Source organism: Alexandromys fortis, unplaced genomic scaffold (assembly GCF_014885135.2).
Source record: "Alexandromys fortis isolate MF-2015 unplaced genomic scaffold, M_Fortis_MF-2015_v1.1 scaffold_94, whole genome shotgun sequence".
Lineage (NCBI taxonomy): Eukaryota > Metazoa > Chordata > Mammalia > Rodentia > Cricetidae > Alexandromys > Alexandromys fortis.
In genome coordinates, this window is record NW_026067979.1 from 2,645,779 (window position 1) to 2,666,071 (window position 20,293).

The 20,293-nt window shown below is 36.3% G+C and overlaps 1 protein-coding gene across 2 annotated transcripts in view; it reads right to left on the reverse strand.

Moving 5' to 3' along the window:
* The window catches only part of Malt1 (MALT1 paracaspase), a 42,302-nt gene that overhangs the window by 8,328 nt on the left and 13,681 nt on the right, over window positions 1–20,293 (reverse strand). The window contains exons 4-13 of one of the 2 annotated variants that reach the window (XM_050157980.1): window positions 19,838–19,997; window positions 19,172–19,350; window positions 18,664–18,760; window positions 18,073–18,105; window positions 15,493–15,519; window positions 13,544–13,576; window positions 10,368–10,571; window positions 2,850–3,027; window positions 1,648–1,722; window positions 933–1,060 (exon numbers count right to left, since the gene is read on the reverse strand). In XM_050157980.1, coding sequence (XP_050013937.1) covers window positions 933–1,060; window positions 1,648–1,722; window positions 2,850–3,027; window positions 10,368–10,571; window positions 13,544–13,576; window positions 15,493–15,519; window positions 18,073–18,105; window positions 18,664–18,760; window positions 19,172–19,350; window positions 19,838–19,997 — 1,114 coding nt within the window. The remainder of the gene's footprint in view (window positions 1–932; window positions 1,061–1,647; window positions 1,723–2,849; window positions 3,028–10,367; window positions 10,572–13,543; window positions 13,577–15,492; window positions 15,520–18,072; window positions 18,106–18,663; window positions 18,761–19,171; window positions 19,351–19,837; window positions 19,998–20,293) is intronic. The other variant, XM_050157981.1, reaches the window with a different exon arrangement.

The window sequence follows — 20,293 nt, forward strand, 5'->3', positions numbered from 1 at the left end:
TTACAAAAGCTCATTTCAAAAAATATACTGCAAAGCGCAGTACTTAATAGTCTGAGGCAGGGGAGATGGCTCAGCAGTTGGCTGCTTTTGCAGAGGACCCAGGTTTGACTGCCAGCACCTACACGGGAACTCACAACCATCTATAACTCCAGTCAGGGGATCCAATGCTTTCTTCTATCCTTCTCAGGATCTAGGCATGTACGTGGTGCATAGACATACATGCAGACAAAACAGTTATACATATAAACAAAATTAACTAAAAAAAATTAAAAAAGGATTGTGAGGTAGAGGCTAGTCTGGGCTACATAGTAAGTCCCTGTCTCATAAAACAAAAACACCAAATTGAAAAACCAACAAAACAACAAATTCAACCACACCGTAACCCACATATTTATTAAGAGGTACAGATCTGGAATTGTCACGAGTTGTAGCACTGTATGAAGAGACAAAGAAGGGACAAAAGGAAATGGGAGATACCATCTTTAAGGTCACAGACTTAAAGCAGGACCTAGAAAAACCCGAGTTCATCAAAGAAATAAGGAGGCTGTTTTTTTTTTCTGACAGGATGTCCACATTTCTGAAAGAAGAATTGTAGAGGAAGACACCTTGCTTGACAGAGACTCCCCACCGCACATTTCCCCCCAACAACTAGACTTGGCAGCAGCAAGGCAGCAGGCTGATAGCAAGGCAGAGCTCTGAGGATGAATTCTATCTCACCACTGCTCATGATATTCGCTAAGACAGCAAGGAAAGAGAAGAACTGAGTAGCATCAGAGTTGCTGAGCACTAAGCCAAAAAACTGCTTCCTGAACCACATGGTAACCCCGAACTCACACAGTATTGATGAGAATACAATAACAGCGAGCAAGGACCCCGAGAGGGTTTCCCTCCACTGCTGGGCTGTGTTTGGACTACTCGGGTTAAAATTTTACCTTCTGCAACTTCATCCAGTAACACAGTAATTTTCTTGTCTTCTAATAATCTATCTTTTAAAAATTTCATAAAAATCCCATTTGCCAATCCAGAATGCTGGATTTCAAAAGCTTCTGCTCCTTGGCACCTTAAAAATAAACCAAGAGAAGAAGGTGAATAAGCCAGGCACAGACAAACCTGAACACACCCCAGAAGTCAAAGGCAGAATGGTGGTGATCAGAGGCTGGGAAGATGGGGTGGGATGGAGATGCCAGTCAGGGAATAATGCTTCTTTCTCTTAGACAGGGGAAGTAAATGGGTATAAAAGGGAACTGAAATGCTAATGGGGTTCATACAACCAGCTCATGCTGTGTACATTGTAGCATCCTGTATCCCACAAATATATATGCTTATGATCTGTCACTTCCAACAGAAAAGAGACCAACAGAAAGAAAAGTCAGTGTTTGCTAGTGGAGTGCCCATACCCACGGATAAGCTTCCCTCTTTTATCTGTCCTTCAATGGCTTCCCAATGGAACTGGAGATGGAGACAAAAGTGAAAGAATCTGCTGCTCAGTGTGTAAGGTACTGAGACTGAAGTGCACAGCTGAAGCTGTCTATCAAGCACGTCAAGAAGGTAAATTTATGCCTAGATGCCCATGGATATTTCTGTCTCTAATCTACAGTCAAAACAGACATACAAGAATAAAGACAACTGAATATAAAGTTTTCTTACGTGGCGTATCCAAACACAATATTGGCAGTGACTTTCAGTGCATCCAAGATTGGAATGGTATCATCATAGTCATTTCTATTTATATGTACGGGAAGGAGAAAAGAGCAGATACAAGTATGAGAAATTACACAGTGTTCTTCAATGAAAAATATGCTCATACTTTTAGTACACATAAAATGACAGATTCAAATTCTTTTACTAAGAGAGCTACATACATACCACAGGCAACCTAGGCGCTTACATTATGAAAATAGCAAGCAGCTATGTTTGCGTTCCCCCCCCCCCCTTTCAAGACAGGATTTCTCTGTAGCTTTGGAGCTTGTTCTGGAACCCACTCTGTAGACCAGGCTGGCTTTGAACTCATAGAGATCCATCTGCCTCTACTGCCTGAGAGCTTGGACTAAAGGTGTAAAGCTGGGCCATGGTGGAGCACACGTTGTTAGCTTTTTTTTTTCTTTCAAAAGCTAGGATCTTGCTGTGTAGTGTGGGCTAGCTTCAAACTCAAGATCCTCTCTCTCAGTCTCCTGATCGCTAAGGTATCGCTATACCTAGCTTCTAGTTTTTTCCAGACAGGATCTCATTATGCAGCCCTGGCTGGCCTGAAACTTGCTATATAGACCAGGTTGGCTTTGAACTCACAAAGATCTGCCTGCTTTTGCCTCCTGAGTGTTGGGATTAAAGTAGTTCACAACTGGCTTTTTTGTTAGCTTTAAAAATGAAGTTATATCTGAACTCCCTCATTGAATTCTGATGGGTAAGCAAAAATCTGAGGAATAACCATTGGTTCTGATCCTTGGAGACACAAAGGCAGACAAGCAGATTTAAGACTTTCAAAATCTACTCAACTATACTTTTCGCATTTTTAAAACAAGACAGACTGGTGACTACATGCTCTAAATTCAAGGGTGTGACTTGTTATTTTCTGGAGAGTAACAGCAGTGACTCCCAGCAACACGTACATGCATTCTAGAGAGCTGATGATTTGGGGTACAACTATGTAACTTGTACCTTTTAGTTCCTTTTACAGCAAACAGAAAATAAGTTAAAATAATTAGATATCCATACTGAAAAAATATTAAGTCTGCCATCAGTAGCTCACAATTCCTACTGGTTCTTAGCATCTTACTGAATCACCTTAGGTTGCATTTGTCAGGGTTGATACTTGATTCCAACAACAGCTTTATAGAGATTAGGAATTTTACCTTTTCCGACACATATCCAACAGGAACACATTGAGTCCAGTTTCCTTTTCTTGCATTAATTTCAGTATGTTTTGTACACACAGGCAATTTTCAGACCTATATGGATTTGGAGCATCAACAGGGACCATAAAACTGTTCCCAAAGTTCTCATAACCATGTCCTGCATAATATAACAACCCTGGGGGTGGGGAAAGGAGAGATGTCAACTCTCAATGCATTTCAACATTTACAGATATACACTGTAATAAAGAAAACAATGTAATTTTCTTCAGGCTGATGGAGGCATATCTAAAAAACACCCAATTACAGACACAAACAATAATCAAAAGTTGAAATATATTCTAATTTAAAGAAATGAGACCCAGTTAATAGTATACTATTGAGTAGAAAAAGGTAGTGAGGACTTCTTTCCTAATTTGTCCCCGCATGAGGCTAAAATGCAGGAGAGAACCTTGGTAAATATTTAACAGGTTTATAAGCAAACACAATTCAAGATGTTTAACATCATTTACCACTAACAGATCAAAACTGTGATAAGATACCATTTAATTCTTACAAGGACTGTAATCAAAAGACAGGCAACAAAGATGAGGAGAAATCATCAGGATGCTCATTTACTTGTAGTGGTAATATCTTCACCATAAGATTGGCCTTCAGGAAATCTGTGGGATATTTTTTAAAATTATAATTGACGTGGGTGGGCCCAGCTCACTGTGGGTGGTTCCACTCTTAGGCGCCCTAGTCCTGAGTTATATAAAAAATAAAACTGAACAAGCCATGGGGAGCAAGCCTGATGCAGTGTTCCTCCACGGCTTTAATTCTTACTTCCAGGTTCCTACTTGGAGTTCATGTCTTGACTTCCTTTCATGATGTGCTATGATCAGAACGTGTAAGTCAAAACTAAACCCCTCCTTCCTCAAGTTGCTTTCGGTCATGGCGTTTTATCACAGCAATAGCAAATAAACCAAGAAAGTGCTGTAGGAAATCATACAGCCAATAGCCTTTAAATTAACAGCCCACCAGGGCGTGGCTTCATGTAAACCATGTGTCCACTTTCTTTTCTGGCTGCGGAATTCAGTTTCTGTTCTCCGTTCCAGCAGAGGATTCTGATTTGTGAGTTTACCTCTAAATAAATGTCTATTATTCTCAATTCTGAGCTAGTGTGGGATTTCTTTCAAGCATCCTTCTTCAAGAAAGTGTGTGGACATACACTTGTGGGAATGCTAGAGCTCATGGAGTGCAGAAGAGGGCATTAGATCTCCTGGATCTGGAGACACAGTCATTTATGAGCTGTCTGTTATGGACGCTGGGAATTGAACTTGGTCCCCTACAAGAGCTGCAAGCGCTCTTAACTGCTGAGCCATCATCTCTCTAGTCCCAGTGGTTCCAATTACATAAAACATTTAGAATTGACAAGTTCCTAAGACTGAAAGTATTTGTGGTGGTCAAAGACTTGGTTAAAGAGACATACAAGGGGATGTGGCTCTCCTTTTCCCAGTAATAAAATGAGGACTCAGGCACATGACCTGTGCACAACTTGAGAATATTCTGACCCACTAAACTGTACTTTTAAAGAATGTAAGTTATACTTTTAGCAAGTGTTCAAAATGTATCTATATTCTTTGCTCCCTCTGTATGCTGTGAATATCATTGGTTAATAAAGGAACTGCTTTGGGCCCATAGCAGAGCTATAGGGAAGCAGAACTAGGTGGGGAAAACTAAATGCTGGGAGAGAGTTGGCAGAGTCAGAAAGAAGCCATAAGGCTGCCGCCAAAGACAGATGTGCTGAAACTTTGCTGGTAGGCCACGACCTTGTGGTGATGCACAGATTAATGGAGATGGGTTAAATTAAGATGTAAGAGTTAGCAAATAAGAAGCTAAAGCTAATGGGCCAAGCAGTAATTTAAATAATATGGTTTCTGTGTGATTATTTCGAGTCTGAGCTACCTAGCTGCCGGGAACCAACAAGCGGCCTCCTTCCAAGAAATTGGTGCACATGTGGGCAACTAAAATCCACTTAAAACCTGAGAGGGCTTGCAAAGGAATTCTTCACACTAAAAAACAAAAACTAAAAAACACATTTTTCCCCCCAAAATGGGCTTTGCTTGCTGGCGGCATGCTGCAGCTCCTTTAAGAGAGGTTTTCCTGAGTTAGCTGTAGCAGGAAAAAAAGCTGCAGTTTCAAAATGCTGGCTTTCTGAGCTATGTTGCCAGCATGAGGTTATTGAGACAGGGTCTTATTTTGTAGTTTGTCTGGAATGGAACTCATTCAGCCCAGGCTGGTCTCAAAACTGTAACAATCCTCCTGCCTCAGCATCCTGAGTGCTAGGATGACAGGTGTGTCACAGAAGAAAAAAATTAAACAGCTGTTTCAAGTCACATGGCTGAGGTGTCTGGACTCCACCACTGTATTATGTAATGTAATGTTCTTGACTGACCTTTCTTTTTCTGTTGTTATTACAGTGCCCCCAGAACACTGTCACCTCTGTACCTGTACAGATGTAACAGGAACTCAGTAAGCACTTGACACAATCTACAGAGTCCAGCAGGGAAGGACCTTTTAGAACTGGAGCCATTTTCACAACTGGTATAAGTTAGAACTGGTATAAGTCATAAAGCCCGGGTGCTGCCCCAGCTGGCTATGACAAAATTCAACTATGGAGAAGCAGCAATTCTGAGAGCGGCTTAGCTCCCATTGAGACATAAAAGACAGGTGTGGTTCCATCACATGGTTGCCATATCCTCAACAACTGCTCAAATTAAGGCATTTACTACAAAGTATGCTTCTTCCTTTCCAAAATCAGTGTGCAAAATGTATCAGAGTTTGCAGTGAGATTATATCAAAGGGGATAATTTTTATGTAAAGTAAGCCGGTAAAAATAATTATATTTTAAAAATTCCATCTCCACTACTACTAATTCTCTTAATTATTCAAGGAAAGGGAAAAAATAGATACCTGTAGAAATATCAAGCTATTTAGTGTAGTTAGAAATATAATTATGCAAATTAAATAATTAGATACATACAAATGCACACACACTAAATAAATACATGTAATTGAATTAGTTTTTTGAGACAGAGTCTCACTATGTAATTATAGCTAGACTAGAACTCACTATATAGCACAGGCTGGCTTTGAACTTAGAAATCTCATTGTCTCTGCCTCCTAAATGCTAGGATTAAAAGTGTGTGCCACCAAGCATGTGCATTAAAATTTTTTAAAAAAGCATAGCTATTTATTTTTGGCTATAGATAAAATATTTGAGTGGTGGCACATACCTGTAATCTCTGTACTACAGAAACTGAAACAGGAGGAGCATGAGTTTAAGGACAGTTTAGGGTACATAGTGAAACTGTCTCAAACAGAACAAAGCAAAACAATCAAATAAAAACAGGAACAAATGTCTCCTACTCAAGTGGATTTGCATTCTACTTTACAGAGCACTCTGTTGAGAATCTCAGGTCACCAGCTCTGGGGGATTCACATACTCTCCTAGCAAGGCAGGATAAATGGCGTCACTACCCTTTCACATACACAGGAGCTCGAGACACCGAGAGGTTTAAGCTCACTCAAATCCAGACTTTGGATGCAGGTGAGCTTGATCACTGTGCTGGCTTATAACGTTAATGCAGTGCACTGATATTTCATTGTGTCGACCACATTATAGTTTATACCCCCCCCCACTGTTATTTTCCCCAAAGAATTCTTAGGAAGACTCTTAATACACAAAACCTGATGAGTTGGTCTTCTCTAGTCAAGGCCCAAAGTGCTACCTAGCCCAAATCTCTAATCTAAAGGATAGTCGGAATTCCTTTAGTAGATTCTTAGTGTGTGTGTGTATATACATATATGTTGAGTACACGCATGTTTACATGGCTGGGTGCACACTTGTGTAGAGATGTGCATGTGTATGGAGGTCTGAAGTTGATGCTGGGTGCTATCCTTGATCACCTCATGGAGACCATATAGACTGAGGCTGTCTCTCACTCAAACTCAGAGATTGCAAAATAAACTAGTCAGCCAGCTTATTCCAGGAGCCCATTTCTCTCCCTCAGCTGCTTGGGATTACAGGCAGGCTTCTATGTGTGTCTGTCAGTTACATAGGTACTGAGAATCCCAACTAGTCCTTATTCCTATGCACCAAGCACTTTATCCACTGAGCCAACTCTCTAGCTCATTTAATAAAATGTCAAAAACTGTAATAATAATGGATACAATAAACCAGGCAGTTTGAGTATGCCAGATATGAGGGTAATTAATTTTTTTCCTATAACAGCTTTGAAAATTGAGTTCTAGCCACTTTATAGATCACCTTCAGTTTGGAAAAATTACGTAACGATAAAAATCAAAAGCATGGACATAGGTGAATTTATTCCAATGCTTAACCATTGACTTACACTGAACTAAATGACTGGCTCCACGGTTTAAATGGGTTTTTTTCATATTTTGATCAAGTTCATTTAATATTCTCTTCCACAAAAGGCATAGGTAAGTGGTAAGCAGTGATAAACACACAAACACATTTGGTGAGGAGGACAGACCGCCATACAGTTACTTTTTTCTCTACCAATCTATATAAGAACTATATGTAAATTATTTCTATTTTTGGTTGTTGCTTGTTGACATGTTATAGACTGATTCACCTATTTTCTGTTTTACTATGACTTTTCTTTTACAATGAGTGGGCAATAAGAGAGCATCAACTTGTGTCTCCTTTTCTGTATCTAAAGTTCTTCATGCTGAAACTCCTCTACCATCCCCTCATCCCTAAAGGACCATTGGTCACCTGGGGACACCAGGAGAGGTGAAGGCATGGTCCAAAAGAGAAATAAAAAGTCTCTTTATGGCATGCCCTACACCATGAAGCCTTCACCACACTTACATTTAATGTAGATGTGTCTGATGTTTTGGGTAGTCACAATACTTCAAAATATAATGCAGTCACCCTGTTAAGACATGAATTAGGATTTTAAATTTTTCTAGCTTTCTTAAGCTGCCCTTTGTTCTATTGTTTATTGTTCGTTGTTCTATACTACAAATTGATATTGTTACAGAGGGGAATGTGTGTAAAGTGTCAGCCAAACTGAAGTCTTGTCTCCTAACCATCCTTTTATAGTTCCAGCTCTCTGCTTTATAACATGGACAATTAAATAGTCAGAGAGCTGGAAAGTTATGACAACAACTTCAGTAAAAAATAAGAGTAACTGAACATATAACTATTTATAGAATTCTCTCACTCTCTAGATAGTTACCAACCCAGAAACCTAAATTTAACCTAAATCAATACTTATCATTACTTTTTTTCTTACACTTCACTGTTTCTAGTGCCGTTTTAGAAGCAATTCCCTATGCAAGTCACCCAGGCACCTGCGCACGCCTTTAATCCTAGCACTCGGGAGGCAGAGGCAGGCGGATCTCTGTGAGTTCGAGGCCAGCCTGGTCTACAAGAGCTAGTTCCAGGACAGGCTCCAAAGCCACAGAGAAACCCTGTCTCAAAAAAATAACAAACAAACAAACAAAAAAAACAGATAAATTATGTAATATACTTAAGCAATCCACATTTTTTCTTAGTTTTTGTCAAGATAGGGTTTCTCTGTGTAGTAGTCCTGGCTGTCTTGGAACTCCCTCTGAAGAACAGGCTGGCCTCAAACTCACAGAGATACGCCTACCTCTGTCTCCTAAGTGCTTGGATTAAAAGCGTGTGCCACCACTGCCTGGCTCATTTAAAAAAACAAAACAAAACAAAAAAAAAAAAACCTTTCATTTATGGAAGACTCATACAAAGTAAGTTCTCAAAGATAACATTTTTACAGGGGATTTTATCAACTGTAGTCATAATTTTTAAAGCTACATCCCACATAGTGTACAACAATGAATGCTGGGAGGAGGAGGGCCCCACCTTGGGTCTCAGCTGTGGAAGAGGCCTGGCATGTGATTCAGCTAAGGAGTGATTGATAGCCTGGTTCCACCCTCTGCATGTAAAGTACCTGGATGCTTAGTTCACTGGGTGAATACTCTTGTAGACAAGTTTTCTCAAAATGCATTCTCTGGTCCCTTCCTTTTTCCTTGCCACGATTCCTTTCCTTTATTCTTTGACAAATTCTTTTATCATCATTACTACATTTTTCATTATTTAAAATAATTTTCAAATTCAAATATATTTTGATCATACTGAAACACACTTCTTGTTAGAATGAAAAATATAGGCCAGCTGTCAAAAGGCCTATTTGCATGGAATATGCTTTCCTATTTTTAAAGAAGATCTACTTTTCTTATTTTTAATTATGTGTATGTATATATGTCTGTGTGTGAGTATATGTACACGAGTGTAGGTGCCTACCAACATCAGAGGCATAGGAATCCCCTGAAGCTGGAGTTCCAGGCAGCTGTGAGCTGCTCAATGTGGGTACTGGGAACTGAACTTGGGTCTTCTGGAAGGGCAGCATGTGCTTTTAAATGCTGAGCCATCTCTCTAGTTACTCCCCATTTTTGTAAGAAAAATGGATGAATACATCCATTAATCATCAATTTATAATGCTCATGAGAAAACTATTGCTTCAAAATCAGCATACTGGTAAAAATGGAAAACCTAAAGCAGCTATCTTGCTATTCATGTGCACTACAATAGTAACCCTCATTATTGAGAGAATGGATCATTTAAATTATAAGGCTTTTCAACATCCCTTAGTCAGAAGTTTGCTAAATCTTCAAAGGGGTGTTATTTATTTTTTAAAAATTCTACCTCAAAGCCAGGCAGTAGTGGCGCATGCCTTTAGTTCCAGTACTTGAGGCAGATGCAGGTGGATCTCTGTGAATTCAAGGCCAGCCTGGCCTACAAAGTGATCTCCAGGACAACCAGATTTGTAACACAGAGAAACCCTGTCTCGAAAAAACAAACAAACTAAATCAACAATAACAACAACAACAACAAAAAAGGATGTTGTTCTAACATGTTAAGAAAAAAACACATGGGGGCTGGAGAGATGGCTCAGCAATTAAGAGCATTGACTGCTCTTCTAGAAGTCCTGAGTTTGATTCCCAGCAACTACATGATGGCTCACAACCATCTACAGTGGGATCTGATGCCCACTTCTGGCCTAAAGTCGATAGAGCACTCATACATAAAATAAATATATCTTTAAAAAAAAACACAGAAGACAATAAGATAATTATCTATTCATATGGAATAAAGATAAAATTTATCTTTTTTTCAAGAATATTAAAACCCTTCAACAACATGTTTACCTACATTTATTTATTTATTTATTTATTTTCTATATACATGAATGTTTTTCTTGTGCACCACTTGTGTGCCAAAATAAGGTTTTAGATTACCTGGAACTGTAGTTACATATGATTGTGAGCCACCATGTAGGTGCTAGGAATAGAACTCAGGTCCTCTAGGAGAACAAGTGCTCTTAACTGCTGAGTCATCTCTCCAGCCCATGACTTCCAACTCTTAATGAGTATAATAGGAATGGCATACAATTATAAAGATGAATATTAGAAATATCTTACCATATACTCCTTTGTCTAAAAGTAGTAAAAATTCATCCACAGCATTGCACATCTCGTATTCAGTAAGATCCAACAATGAAACAACTTTGAAATCTAGTTGCCTTAATAAGTTGGTCAATTCATACACATCTACCAAAGGAGCTTTAAGTTTGGGGTGCTCCCAGTAATTCATATTTCCTATCAAAAGAGCAACCTTGTCCTTTGCTGTAAGAAAAAAAAAGGGGATGAGTGGGAGGGAAATAAAAGAGGGTATAAATATTAAAATTTATAGAAGTATTAAAATGAAAAACTTTGCTTTAAGATTATTTATGACATTAAATTTCATTTTAGAGATATTACTTTACATAAGAGACTAAGAAGACAACAGCCTGAAACATCAAAAAATGAAGACTAAATATGTATTCTCTGTGAATCAAAAAATATTTATTAGTTATATATGAACTATATACCGAAGTGTACTTTCATTGAATTGGTTCTGTTTTATTGAGAATGGGGGGAGTAAAACAAAGCAAACACCTAAAGAGGGGTAGGAAGAATTTACAGAGCTAGGAGAAGAGAGACCAAAGAGAGAAAAGAAGGAACTTCACAAGGACCACATTTGTTCTATAGTCGTTGTGTGGATGGACTATCTCCTCCTACCTCTAAATTAAAAAAATTATCATCATCATCATTATTATAGTATTTATGAATGCGGACACACATGCACAATGGTGTGTGTGTAGTTCAGAGGGCAACTTCATCTTGCCTGTTCTCCTTCTTAACTTTTTAATGACAGTTCCTGTTTGCCTGGGATAAGGCTACTTGAGGAACTTTTTGAGCTTAATTATTTGACTTGGCTCAGACAGAAAGAGGTGTTTTGGGGTGGGGGCATGCAAATGATATGTACTTATGCCTTAAAAAATATCAGTCTACTTAGGGGTGTGACCTGGACTGAACAGTTATAAACAGTTAGGCAAAGCTTAGTGCTCAAGGGGCTTCAACACTGCATCTTTCTTGATGGTCTTGAGTGACAATGGTGGCAAAGCGGCAAGAGACCTACACTCTGCCAGCTGCATAAAATGAGAGCACAGAGAATTACATAAAACACACAATACTTCATAGTAAAATTAAAAACTAGACTATTGGTTTATATATTTACTGTATAATGCTTTTCATTATTAAATTTTATTTTAAAAATTACAAATTTCCTCATTATTGTAGAGTATATGACTTCTATATATGAAAAAAAAACACGGTCTGTTAGCAGCAGCCTCATATGCCTTGGGATTTACTTATTTCTTCAATGCACTGGGACAATAATTGAGAAACTGACATAAAGAGTCTAATGACGCACGTCTCAAGACACATCTCTATCATTCAGTAATAGGTAATTGGGAAAGAATGATTTACAGAATACACGAGTCCAAGAATGTAGGAGCGTGAAAATACCAATAATTGCCCAAAGCTCCTGTAAAACTTTTTTTGTCAATGATAATTCTTAAATTATATAACTTTTTAAAGTTTCCTGATAAAGATGGTGGGTCTTACCTTGACCAGTCTACTTGTGAGGCAGTTCCTAGTTGGCAGGAGAGCTGAAGTGGACTTAGAATAGAGAAGTAGAGATGGGCTGAGACAAGATGACAAGGACTCATTCTAGGAAATGGTTGTGGCAAAGAAACCAGATAGAGAAAGGAATAGTAAAATTTGAATTAAAGGAGATGAGAGGAATAAAGGAAACTTTAAAATAGCAAGTACGTAAGCAAGTTATCATGGGGTTTAGATGATAAATTCAACAAATTTATTATGAAATCATAAATTACTGTAATTTATGATTACTGTGTTCAAGAACCCACAAGTTCTTGAACACAAACCATCTACTGGAAAAAGGACACATGGGGCTCAGAGCACTGCTCAGTGGTTGAGTGCATGCTTAGCATGTGTGGGGTCCTGGGTTCAAAAAATAAAATTCTTTTTGATTCTATAAAGAACAATAAAATCACTATAGAAATATCCTTACTAAAGGATCCTAGACATTTTCCAGAACTTAAAGTAGTACACACTCTTCAGCTTTAGCGTCTTAGAACTCACTCTGTAGACCAGGCTGGTCCTGAACTCACAAGAGATCTGCCTGCCTCTGCCTCGCAAGTGTTGAGATTAAAGACATGCACCTCTACACCTGGCTAAGGAGTAAGTTACACATTTCATAAAGCAAAATAAGTAATCATTTTGAACTTTCAATACCTGCTCAGTTACATTTGAGCTTGTCATTTGTGTGTAATTATTACATTCTCACTACAGAATACAGTAGTTATGGTTCTGTTCGGATTACTATTATATTTGATCTTTTTTACTAAGTGAGAGCTGGGGGCAGGGCGGTTCTAAGGAAAGAACTTTATATTTGTAGCCTTGGTCACCAACAGACTATTAACTATATAAGAAACTCTAAGAACCATCTGTAAAATCCACAGAACCAGGAGATAAAATGAACTGAACTATGTGAAATTTTACCATTATAAATGAAATGTAGAAGTTTCTTTTTAAAGAGAGTAATAATTAGTAGCCCCGTAACTTCTTCAATATCAAGGCTAGCCTGAACTATGTTAAGATACTGCCTCAAAAAAAAAACAAAAACAAAAACCAAAAAGGAGTTCAAAATTCTGATAAAAGCAATTAGATATTATTTTAATCAGACAGCCATAGATCAATATGTTAACTATTTCTACTCTCTAAACATTAGTCTACTGAGCCTTTATGAATGGCTCTCCTGGATATTCCTCCTTGTGTCTTCTTCCCCAAAGCATTCCCCATTAAATTTTCTTATCTTACATCCTTCTCTTCCAATTGTGGAAGGTGGGAAAGCAAACTTAAACACTCATTGCCACCTACATGGTATTTTCCTAATTTCCACCTCACCAGAGAACAGCAAGAACTGCTTCTTCCTCTATGGAGCATGCCTATTTCTTTCTGTTTATGTGTTGCCAGAAACAGAAATTATTCCTTAGAAACTGACTTGAAACCAAAAACAAAAGCTATAATCTTTTTAAAGGTTCTTCCATAATTTCTTTTACCAAAAATAAAAATCTGCTCCAATGTCCTTCAATCAATGAAGGTAAATAACATAAATTCCTTCATGATAATCAAAAATTGGAGTTAAATGCTGTAATTATATTTGATCACGTACATTAAACTCAACTCACCCAAAGGCTGATCAGTTGTTTCTTCTTTATTATCTGTGCAAAGATAAAAGAGCAAACAGATGCTGTTATTTATGATATATCTTCAGAGCTAATGAGATAAAAGCAATGAATGCAGACAGCAGGATATCATTTAAATATAATAAATATATTAAAGTAGATGTCACAAAGGCTAGAAAAAGGAGGGGAGACAGAGGGTAAACAAGAGGGCACAAAAACAGGAAGGGAAGTGGATTTAATGTTATATGGCATAATAAGGCAACTATATCTCTAACAATTAAGAATTGAAGAATAATTAAAAGGGAAGCTCTTGAAGGCTCTCAGCACACAGATTCATAATATTTAAGCAGACAGAATGGCTAATTACTGAACTGGATCATTTTACACTGTCTAGATGAATCAGGCCACAATACAGTACTTCATAAATAATTATGAGTAATAATTTAAAAAAAATACAGAATATTGTCATGAATAGCTAATTTATAATTAAAACATTTTTTGACAAAATATATGAGCTTATCACTATCATACATAGAATGAAGTCATATTCACTCTCCAGTACCACTAGGAAGCGACACAAGGAAAGATGAAGTTCAGTTCTCTGTGAGCCCACTATTTGGGGGAAGGGGAGTTTACTTGTACATTTAATAATATTGATGCTATGGGAGCCCACTACAAGCTTTACCATACATTCGTTGTCTTTAAACTCAAGGTTTGGTTTCTTTGAATCTTGGGAAATAAGGAAAAGCAGGCCTGGAAAATGTTAAAAACTTAGTGATGGGTATATGCTAACGTTTTCATGAAGTAATTTTACAACTTTTTAAAAGGGCAAGATATAGCAGATATTTTAGGAGAAGGGATTCTATCAACACCAAGAGAAATGATTACTAGGATGTTTTCAATCAGTCTTCAGTTTGGGACACTTGAAGCAATTCTTTCTGAGCTTCACATGAATTTGAAGTTACTACAGCAAAAATGATCTATTGGTCATGGTGGCTTTATTTTGCTAATATGATTACATATGGTCAGTAGAATCCAGATAGAACTTAATAACCTCATGCCTTCTTAATGCGTTTCTTTGTGATTTGATTAAATCTATTCATGGACTCTTCCTGTCTTTCAAAATGCCCACAGCTTATACTGACATCTTCTTTCCTTGTATTATCCTCATTACTGAAATGTCCTTGTCCCTGGTGATAGCTTTCTCTTTACTTAGCTTATTCAGAAATCTGTTCTGATCAAAACTTGCCTAGAAACTGTCACTGTTAGTCTCTTAATAGTTATAGACAATCTGTCCGTTTACTGCCAACTCTCTCCACTAATTGCCTTTCATCAGGGGAAGGCACCTGTTCAACCACTCCAGGGATGTTCTCTGACAGTTTGCAATGTCATGTGTCACTCTATCAATGTGCATCCAGTCTTCCACATTAAAAGCAATGTACTTCTTTCTATAAGGAGCAACATTAAAGGATTTTTAAAAAAAGAATCAAAGCTGGATGGTGTAGTCAGCACTTGGCAGTGCATATACAAGACTCTGGGTTTGATCCCCAGTAACACACAACAACAAAATTGTTCATCTTTTTTTTTTATTACATATTTGCTTATTTTGTGTGGGGGAGCATGGTGCATGTGGTGGGCAGAGGAAAACATGAAGGAATTGGTTTTCTTCTCCCACCATGTGGGCTCTAAGGATCAAACACAGGTAATCAAGTATGGCCATAGGTAATCTTCCTCATTCACCTATACTATCAGTTGAAGCATTGATACTTTATCGTTACCCAAAATACTTTTTCAACCCTTATGGTCTTATATTCAATAATATTTTTGTACTTTACTTGCTTTAAATTGAACTTCATGTAAGTAGTAGTAGCCTAAGAATGCAGGCAAGAATGTCTATTATACCTTCACTGTATCAAATTTACCAAACTAAAACAAAACTTTGTAATACTTACCAGGATGCCCAAAATTATTTAATTCATCTACGAATAGAGTAAGAGAAAACAGATTAATTTTATATAATCTAACAGCCAACAACACAGATAAAAGAATGAAGAGAAGCAGTTTATGAACTGTTAGATCATGTTACAGTGCTTTATTAGTTTAGAACTTTTCAAAGTTAAATAAAGAAGTTATAAAATGGGGAATAGGTAAGAATACTGCTGTTAAACCACGCAGGACTTCAAAACTGCTCCACTTCCCCTAAATTACAAAAAACTAAATAATTAAACTCATTTATAATTTGTTCAAGTTTTAGATAATTTTTCATAAATTATCTTTCAAGATAAAAACAAACAAAACCTTTAACTTTAAAATACCAGGAAACTGGATGAATTACTGTGGGCTATTGCTGAGGAGGGTTCCTGTGTATGCTAAACCTAGTTTCTCTATTATTAACATCCTATGTTAGTACACTACATGAATCACAACTAATGAACCATTTATGTTTTCTCCCAAGACCTATTTAAGATACCAGAAGTATTTACTGTGTCTTCTTAAGACACTCTCGGTTGTGACAGTTCCTCAGACATTCCTTGTTTTTAATGACAAAGCATTCCTTTTTTTTTTTAATGGCCATTTCAATTTTGAGCAGTAGAATGTTCTCCAATTGGAATTTGTGTGTGTGTGTGTGTGTGTGTGTGTGTGTGTGTGTGTGTGTGTTTTAAGTTAGACCAAGGTATGGCGTATCTTTTTGGGGAAGCAGAACAGCTTCAGAATTAACCTGCATCCTCCATACACCTTTCATACAGAATAGATAAATAATCTGATCACAAGTTTATAACATAAAGTCATCATTGTTTTTTTTACTTATTAAACTTTGTGAAGACAAAAATGAACATGAAATAAGTCTCAAGTAATACAGGATTCATAAAGTATTATAAGGGAATATATTATTTGGTTTATTTGCTTGAGATGCTGTCTTGGTACATAGCCCAGGTTATCCTTAAATCTACAATCTACCCACCTTAGTATTCCCTGTCCTGGGATCATAGTCACATCACTATGGTATTTTCATACTACATAAACTCAGCTTAACAGTGAGTGGTATCAACTTGTTAACACAATATGTACAATTTTTGCTGTTTTTCATCTAACTGCATAGACTAGTTTCTACATAGGTAGGTTAGCACTTTACTCTACCTCTTTTCAGTAAGGTTGGCCCCCTAAACAACTGTTTAAAATTTGCATGGTCTCACTACCCTAAACCACAGGTGAGCCTCACCTCTTCAACTACACCCCTTGTTCTAATAATATTCTTACAAAATATACAAAATGGAATAGGAGTCATCCATCATGTACTCTACATTAAAATAAGATGTAAATGGAGGATACTGTTCATAAACAATCTATCAACTATGAAACGTGTTAGTTTTGTAAGAGCATTGAGAAAAAGAGTTGGAACTGATGTTTGCCATCTGAGATTTTAGAGCAATTCTAGCTACATTGTTATCTCTGTGTTCTAAATAGTTATTTGAAAATTATTAATTGATTGTTCTCATCATTGAAAAAACAGCATAGTGAGCTGTACAATTACAGAAATAGCAGGACAGGGTAACAATCGCATGCTCGCTCTGAAGCCTAACAGCAGGTGTTCTTTTATATTTATTTTTAAAGGTCTCCTATATGTTAGGAAGAGTAAAGAAACAAACATACATGCAACTAGGCAAAAAGTAAAAGATAAGAAAAGTTTGGTTAAGTTTTCTCTACATGGCTTCCTTTCTGTAAGATTAACAGATGTGAGATTGGAACTTCTTGATAGGAGAATTCTGATTCAAAACTGCATTAGGATCAAAACAGTAATAGAGATGAATGACAGGAAAACCAGGAAATGTATGATTGCCTATTACTATCTTACTTTACCCAAGTAGAAACTAAGAAAGACTATGTAATAGTTCAAAGCAGCAATTGAAAAAATACTTAGCTATCCACAAACCTAATTTTGCAAATCACACTAAGAGAGGTAACCTAAGTTTTAATATTGACTTATAATAATTTAAGTACAATGTTTTAGTTAATTGAAACAAGTTAGAAGTTTATACTAAAATGGATTTTCAGTTCTCTTTCCATAGTGAAATTGGCATATAAATTCATCTAAAAAAAATCAGTTTTGAAAATCCTTATCAATAGTATTTTTGGTATTTAATGTTTGAGAAAAATGAAACTATATTTGCTTTTAAAGGGCATCTTAAGATAAATAAATAAGTAAAATTATCCAAACAAATATTGATGATAATATTTTAAATAAAATTTAAGATTAAAAATTAACATTGAATTGCAAATATTCACTATTTCTAACACTATGGAGGAGCTCCAGGCCTTATGTGCAATAGGAAGTCAGCTGAAGATTACTTTAGAAGTGTCTGTTCAATAGTGTTGAAGAAAATTTACACAACTTTAAGGAATAAGACACAGTATCCTTCAATCAAAATGGCTTATTAGAACCAGTATTTTTTCCATCACTGCACTCAGTAAGCTAGGACATTGCACCTCTTCCCAGAGTAACCAGCATGCAGGAGACCAAAGGATTATACTACCTTCGGTGCACTCCACTGCCTCATCTGTTCTTCCTTATGTTAGAGAAAACAAATTTGAATATATTGTAACTCATAATCTTAGGAAGGGTAGTCACTAAGTAAACATAGATAAACATCACAGAATCGTTGTCAAAGCAACACATGCATTAATATTTTCTACTATTGAAAACATCACTATAAATGCATTCAATATAATTGATAATAATGAATACTGACCAATAATTATTTTTTATGTATCTGACTTTTTATTTTTTATTTATAATTTTTCACCAAATCAATCTTTTATTAATTCACAACTACAAGGAATACATTTTGACACAAATATTTAAGATAAATTGTAATACTAAAAATAAGTAAAATTAGCTAAACAAAATAATTTTTCAGTTCTTTATTTTGCTCTTTGTATATAACTTAGGAGAATTAACTTAGTATGAAGTCTCTAGAATTTATGTGTAAACAAATTAAATCCTTATATGTGATATGTTATTAAATGGAATGGGACAAAAAGTAGTAAGATTTTCTCTTGTTTAAGCACTCCAGTGTACACAACTTATATTATGTATTCTGTGACAGAACTCCAATACTGCTTACCTATAATGATTTCTACCTTCTTACTATCTTGACTGTCTTGATCATTGTATACATGACACCAGTAGGTTCCTTCATGTTCTATATCCACATATGGAACCTGTATCAATATCAGAACACATATTTCCCTTCAACTTTAATTTAAAAATTGCTTAAAATAAGTCACTTATATTTATAAAATTTCCCAAACACAGATTTTAAAAAATTTATACATCCTTAGATTATCTTCATTCATTAAGCTAAGTAATAGCAAGCAAATTATAAAATGATTCTAACAGTGCAAAGTTTGGTGCAGTAATATTTGACATCTTATTCCGAAGTTTGGTTTGAAATCTAGTCCTGTTGCAAATACAAGAAACTAATTAATACTGAAACAAAGCACTTGAACTAAAAGTACTAAAAACATTCCAAAGAGCATGAATTTAAGTGGTCCCTTTACATCTTAATTGTATCATTTATTTTACAGATCTATCCAACCCTCCCACTCCCTAAAAAAAAATCAACTGCCTACCACGTAATGCTTTTTTGTTTCATGTGTTAATGGTGATTCATTTTTAAACCACTGGTAGTGAGGCATAGGGCTTCCAATAGCAACACACTGTAAAACCAATGTGCTGCCTGGCATCAGCTTTTGGGACCTTGGTTCAACACAGATTTGCAACTTGGATTCTGAGACACCATCCACATTTCCTTAAATTAAAAGAAAAAAAAAACTCTGGGTTAAACATAAAACCAAAAATTTCCTAATTTAAACAAAAATATATCTAAGTCTATCCTTTAGTTTTTATAATCATTAAACCATACTTAATGTATATTTTCATCAAAGTCCATAAATGTTAACAAATATTCTGAAGAGAAAAGAATACTGTGGTGAACAAAAACAGTTTAGGAATTCTGGACTAACAGGTGGGGATACTCAAGAGAGGAGGAGTGAGGAGAGAAACTAAGCTTGAATTACAGCTGCCACATGTAAAGGTTCAAGTTCAGCATTAGGCACAAGAATGAGAAGGGGCCATGTCATCTTAAGGGACTGACACAGAAAATGACAATCAAACCACGTGGCGTTAACTCTTAATGACTCAGGCGTGACAGTTATACTCTGAAGCTATTTTTAAATAAACATTTAAATAAAATAAAGTGATCCACTAACCAATATGCAACTTCACTTATCACGTACCCTGGAAGTTTTCTGTTACTTCTGTCACATCACAGACATCTAGCTGTGACCACTCACTAAATTCAAAGGTGGAACTGTTGTTAACTCGGCAGACATAAAAGCCTGCATCTTTTACATGCACTGTGTTAAAAATAAGTTCTGATGAATTTCCATATGGAATCTGCAAAAGAAACAACAAGTGAGCATAAGTGAAGGATTCATCAAAAATTCAGCTTATAATACACGCTGTGTAAAATCTGATTTCATTACAGACCTTTGAAAAGTATGTTTCTTTTTCTTTTTAAGTTCTAAAACGTGCTAGTTAAAGGAGTAAAAAGTATGATTCTGGAATATTAGAAATACAGTCCTTAACAAATCCATTCAACAGTGAGGTTAGTTATCCCTCAGATCTTATAGGAGCTCACTGAACCTGTCTGTTCAGTCATTAGTACATTTATTTATACAACTGTCATATAT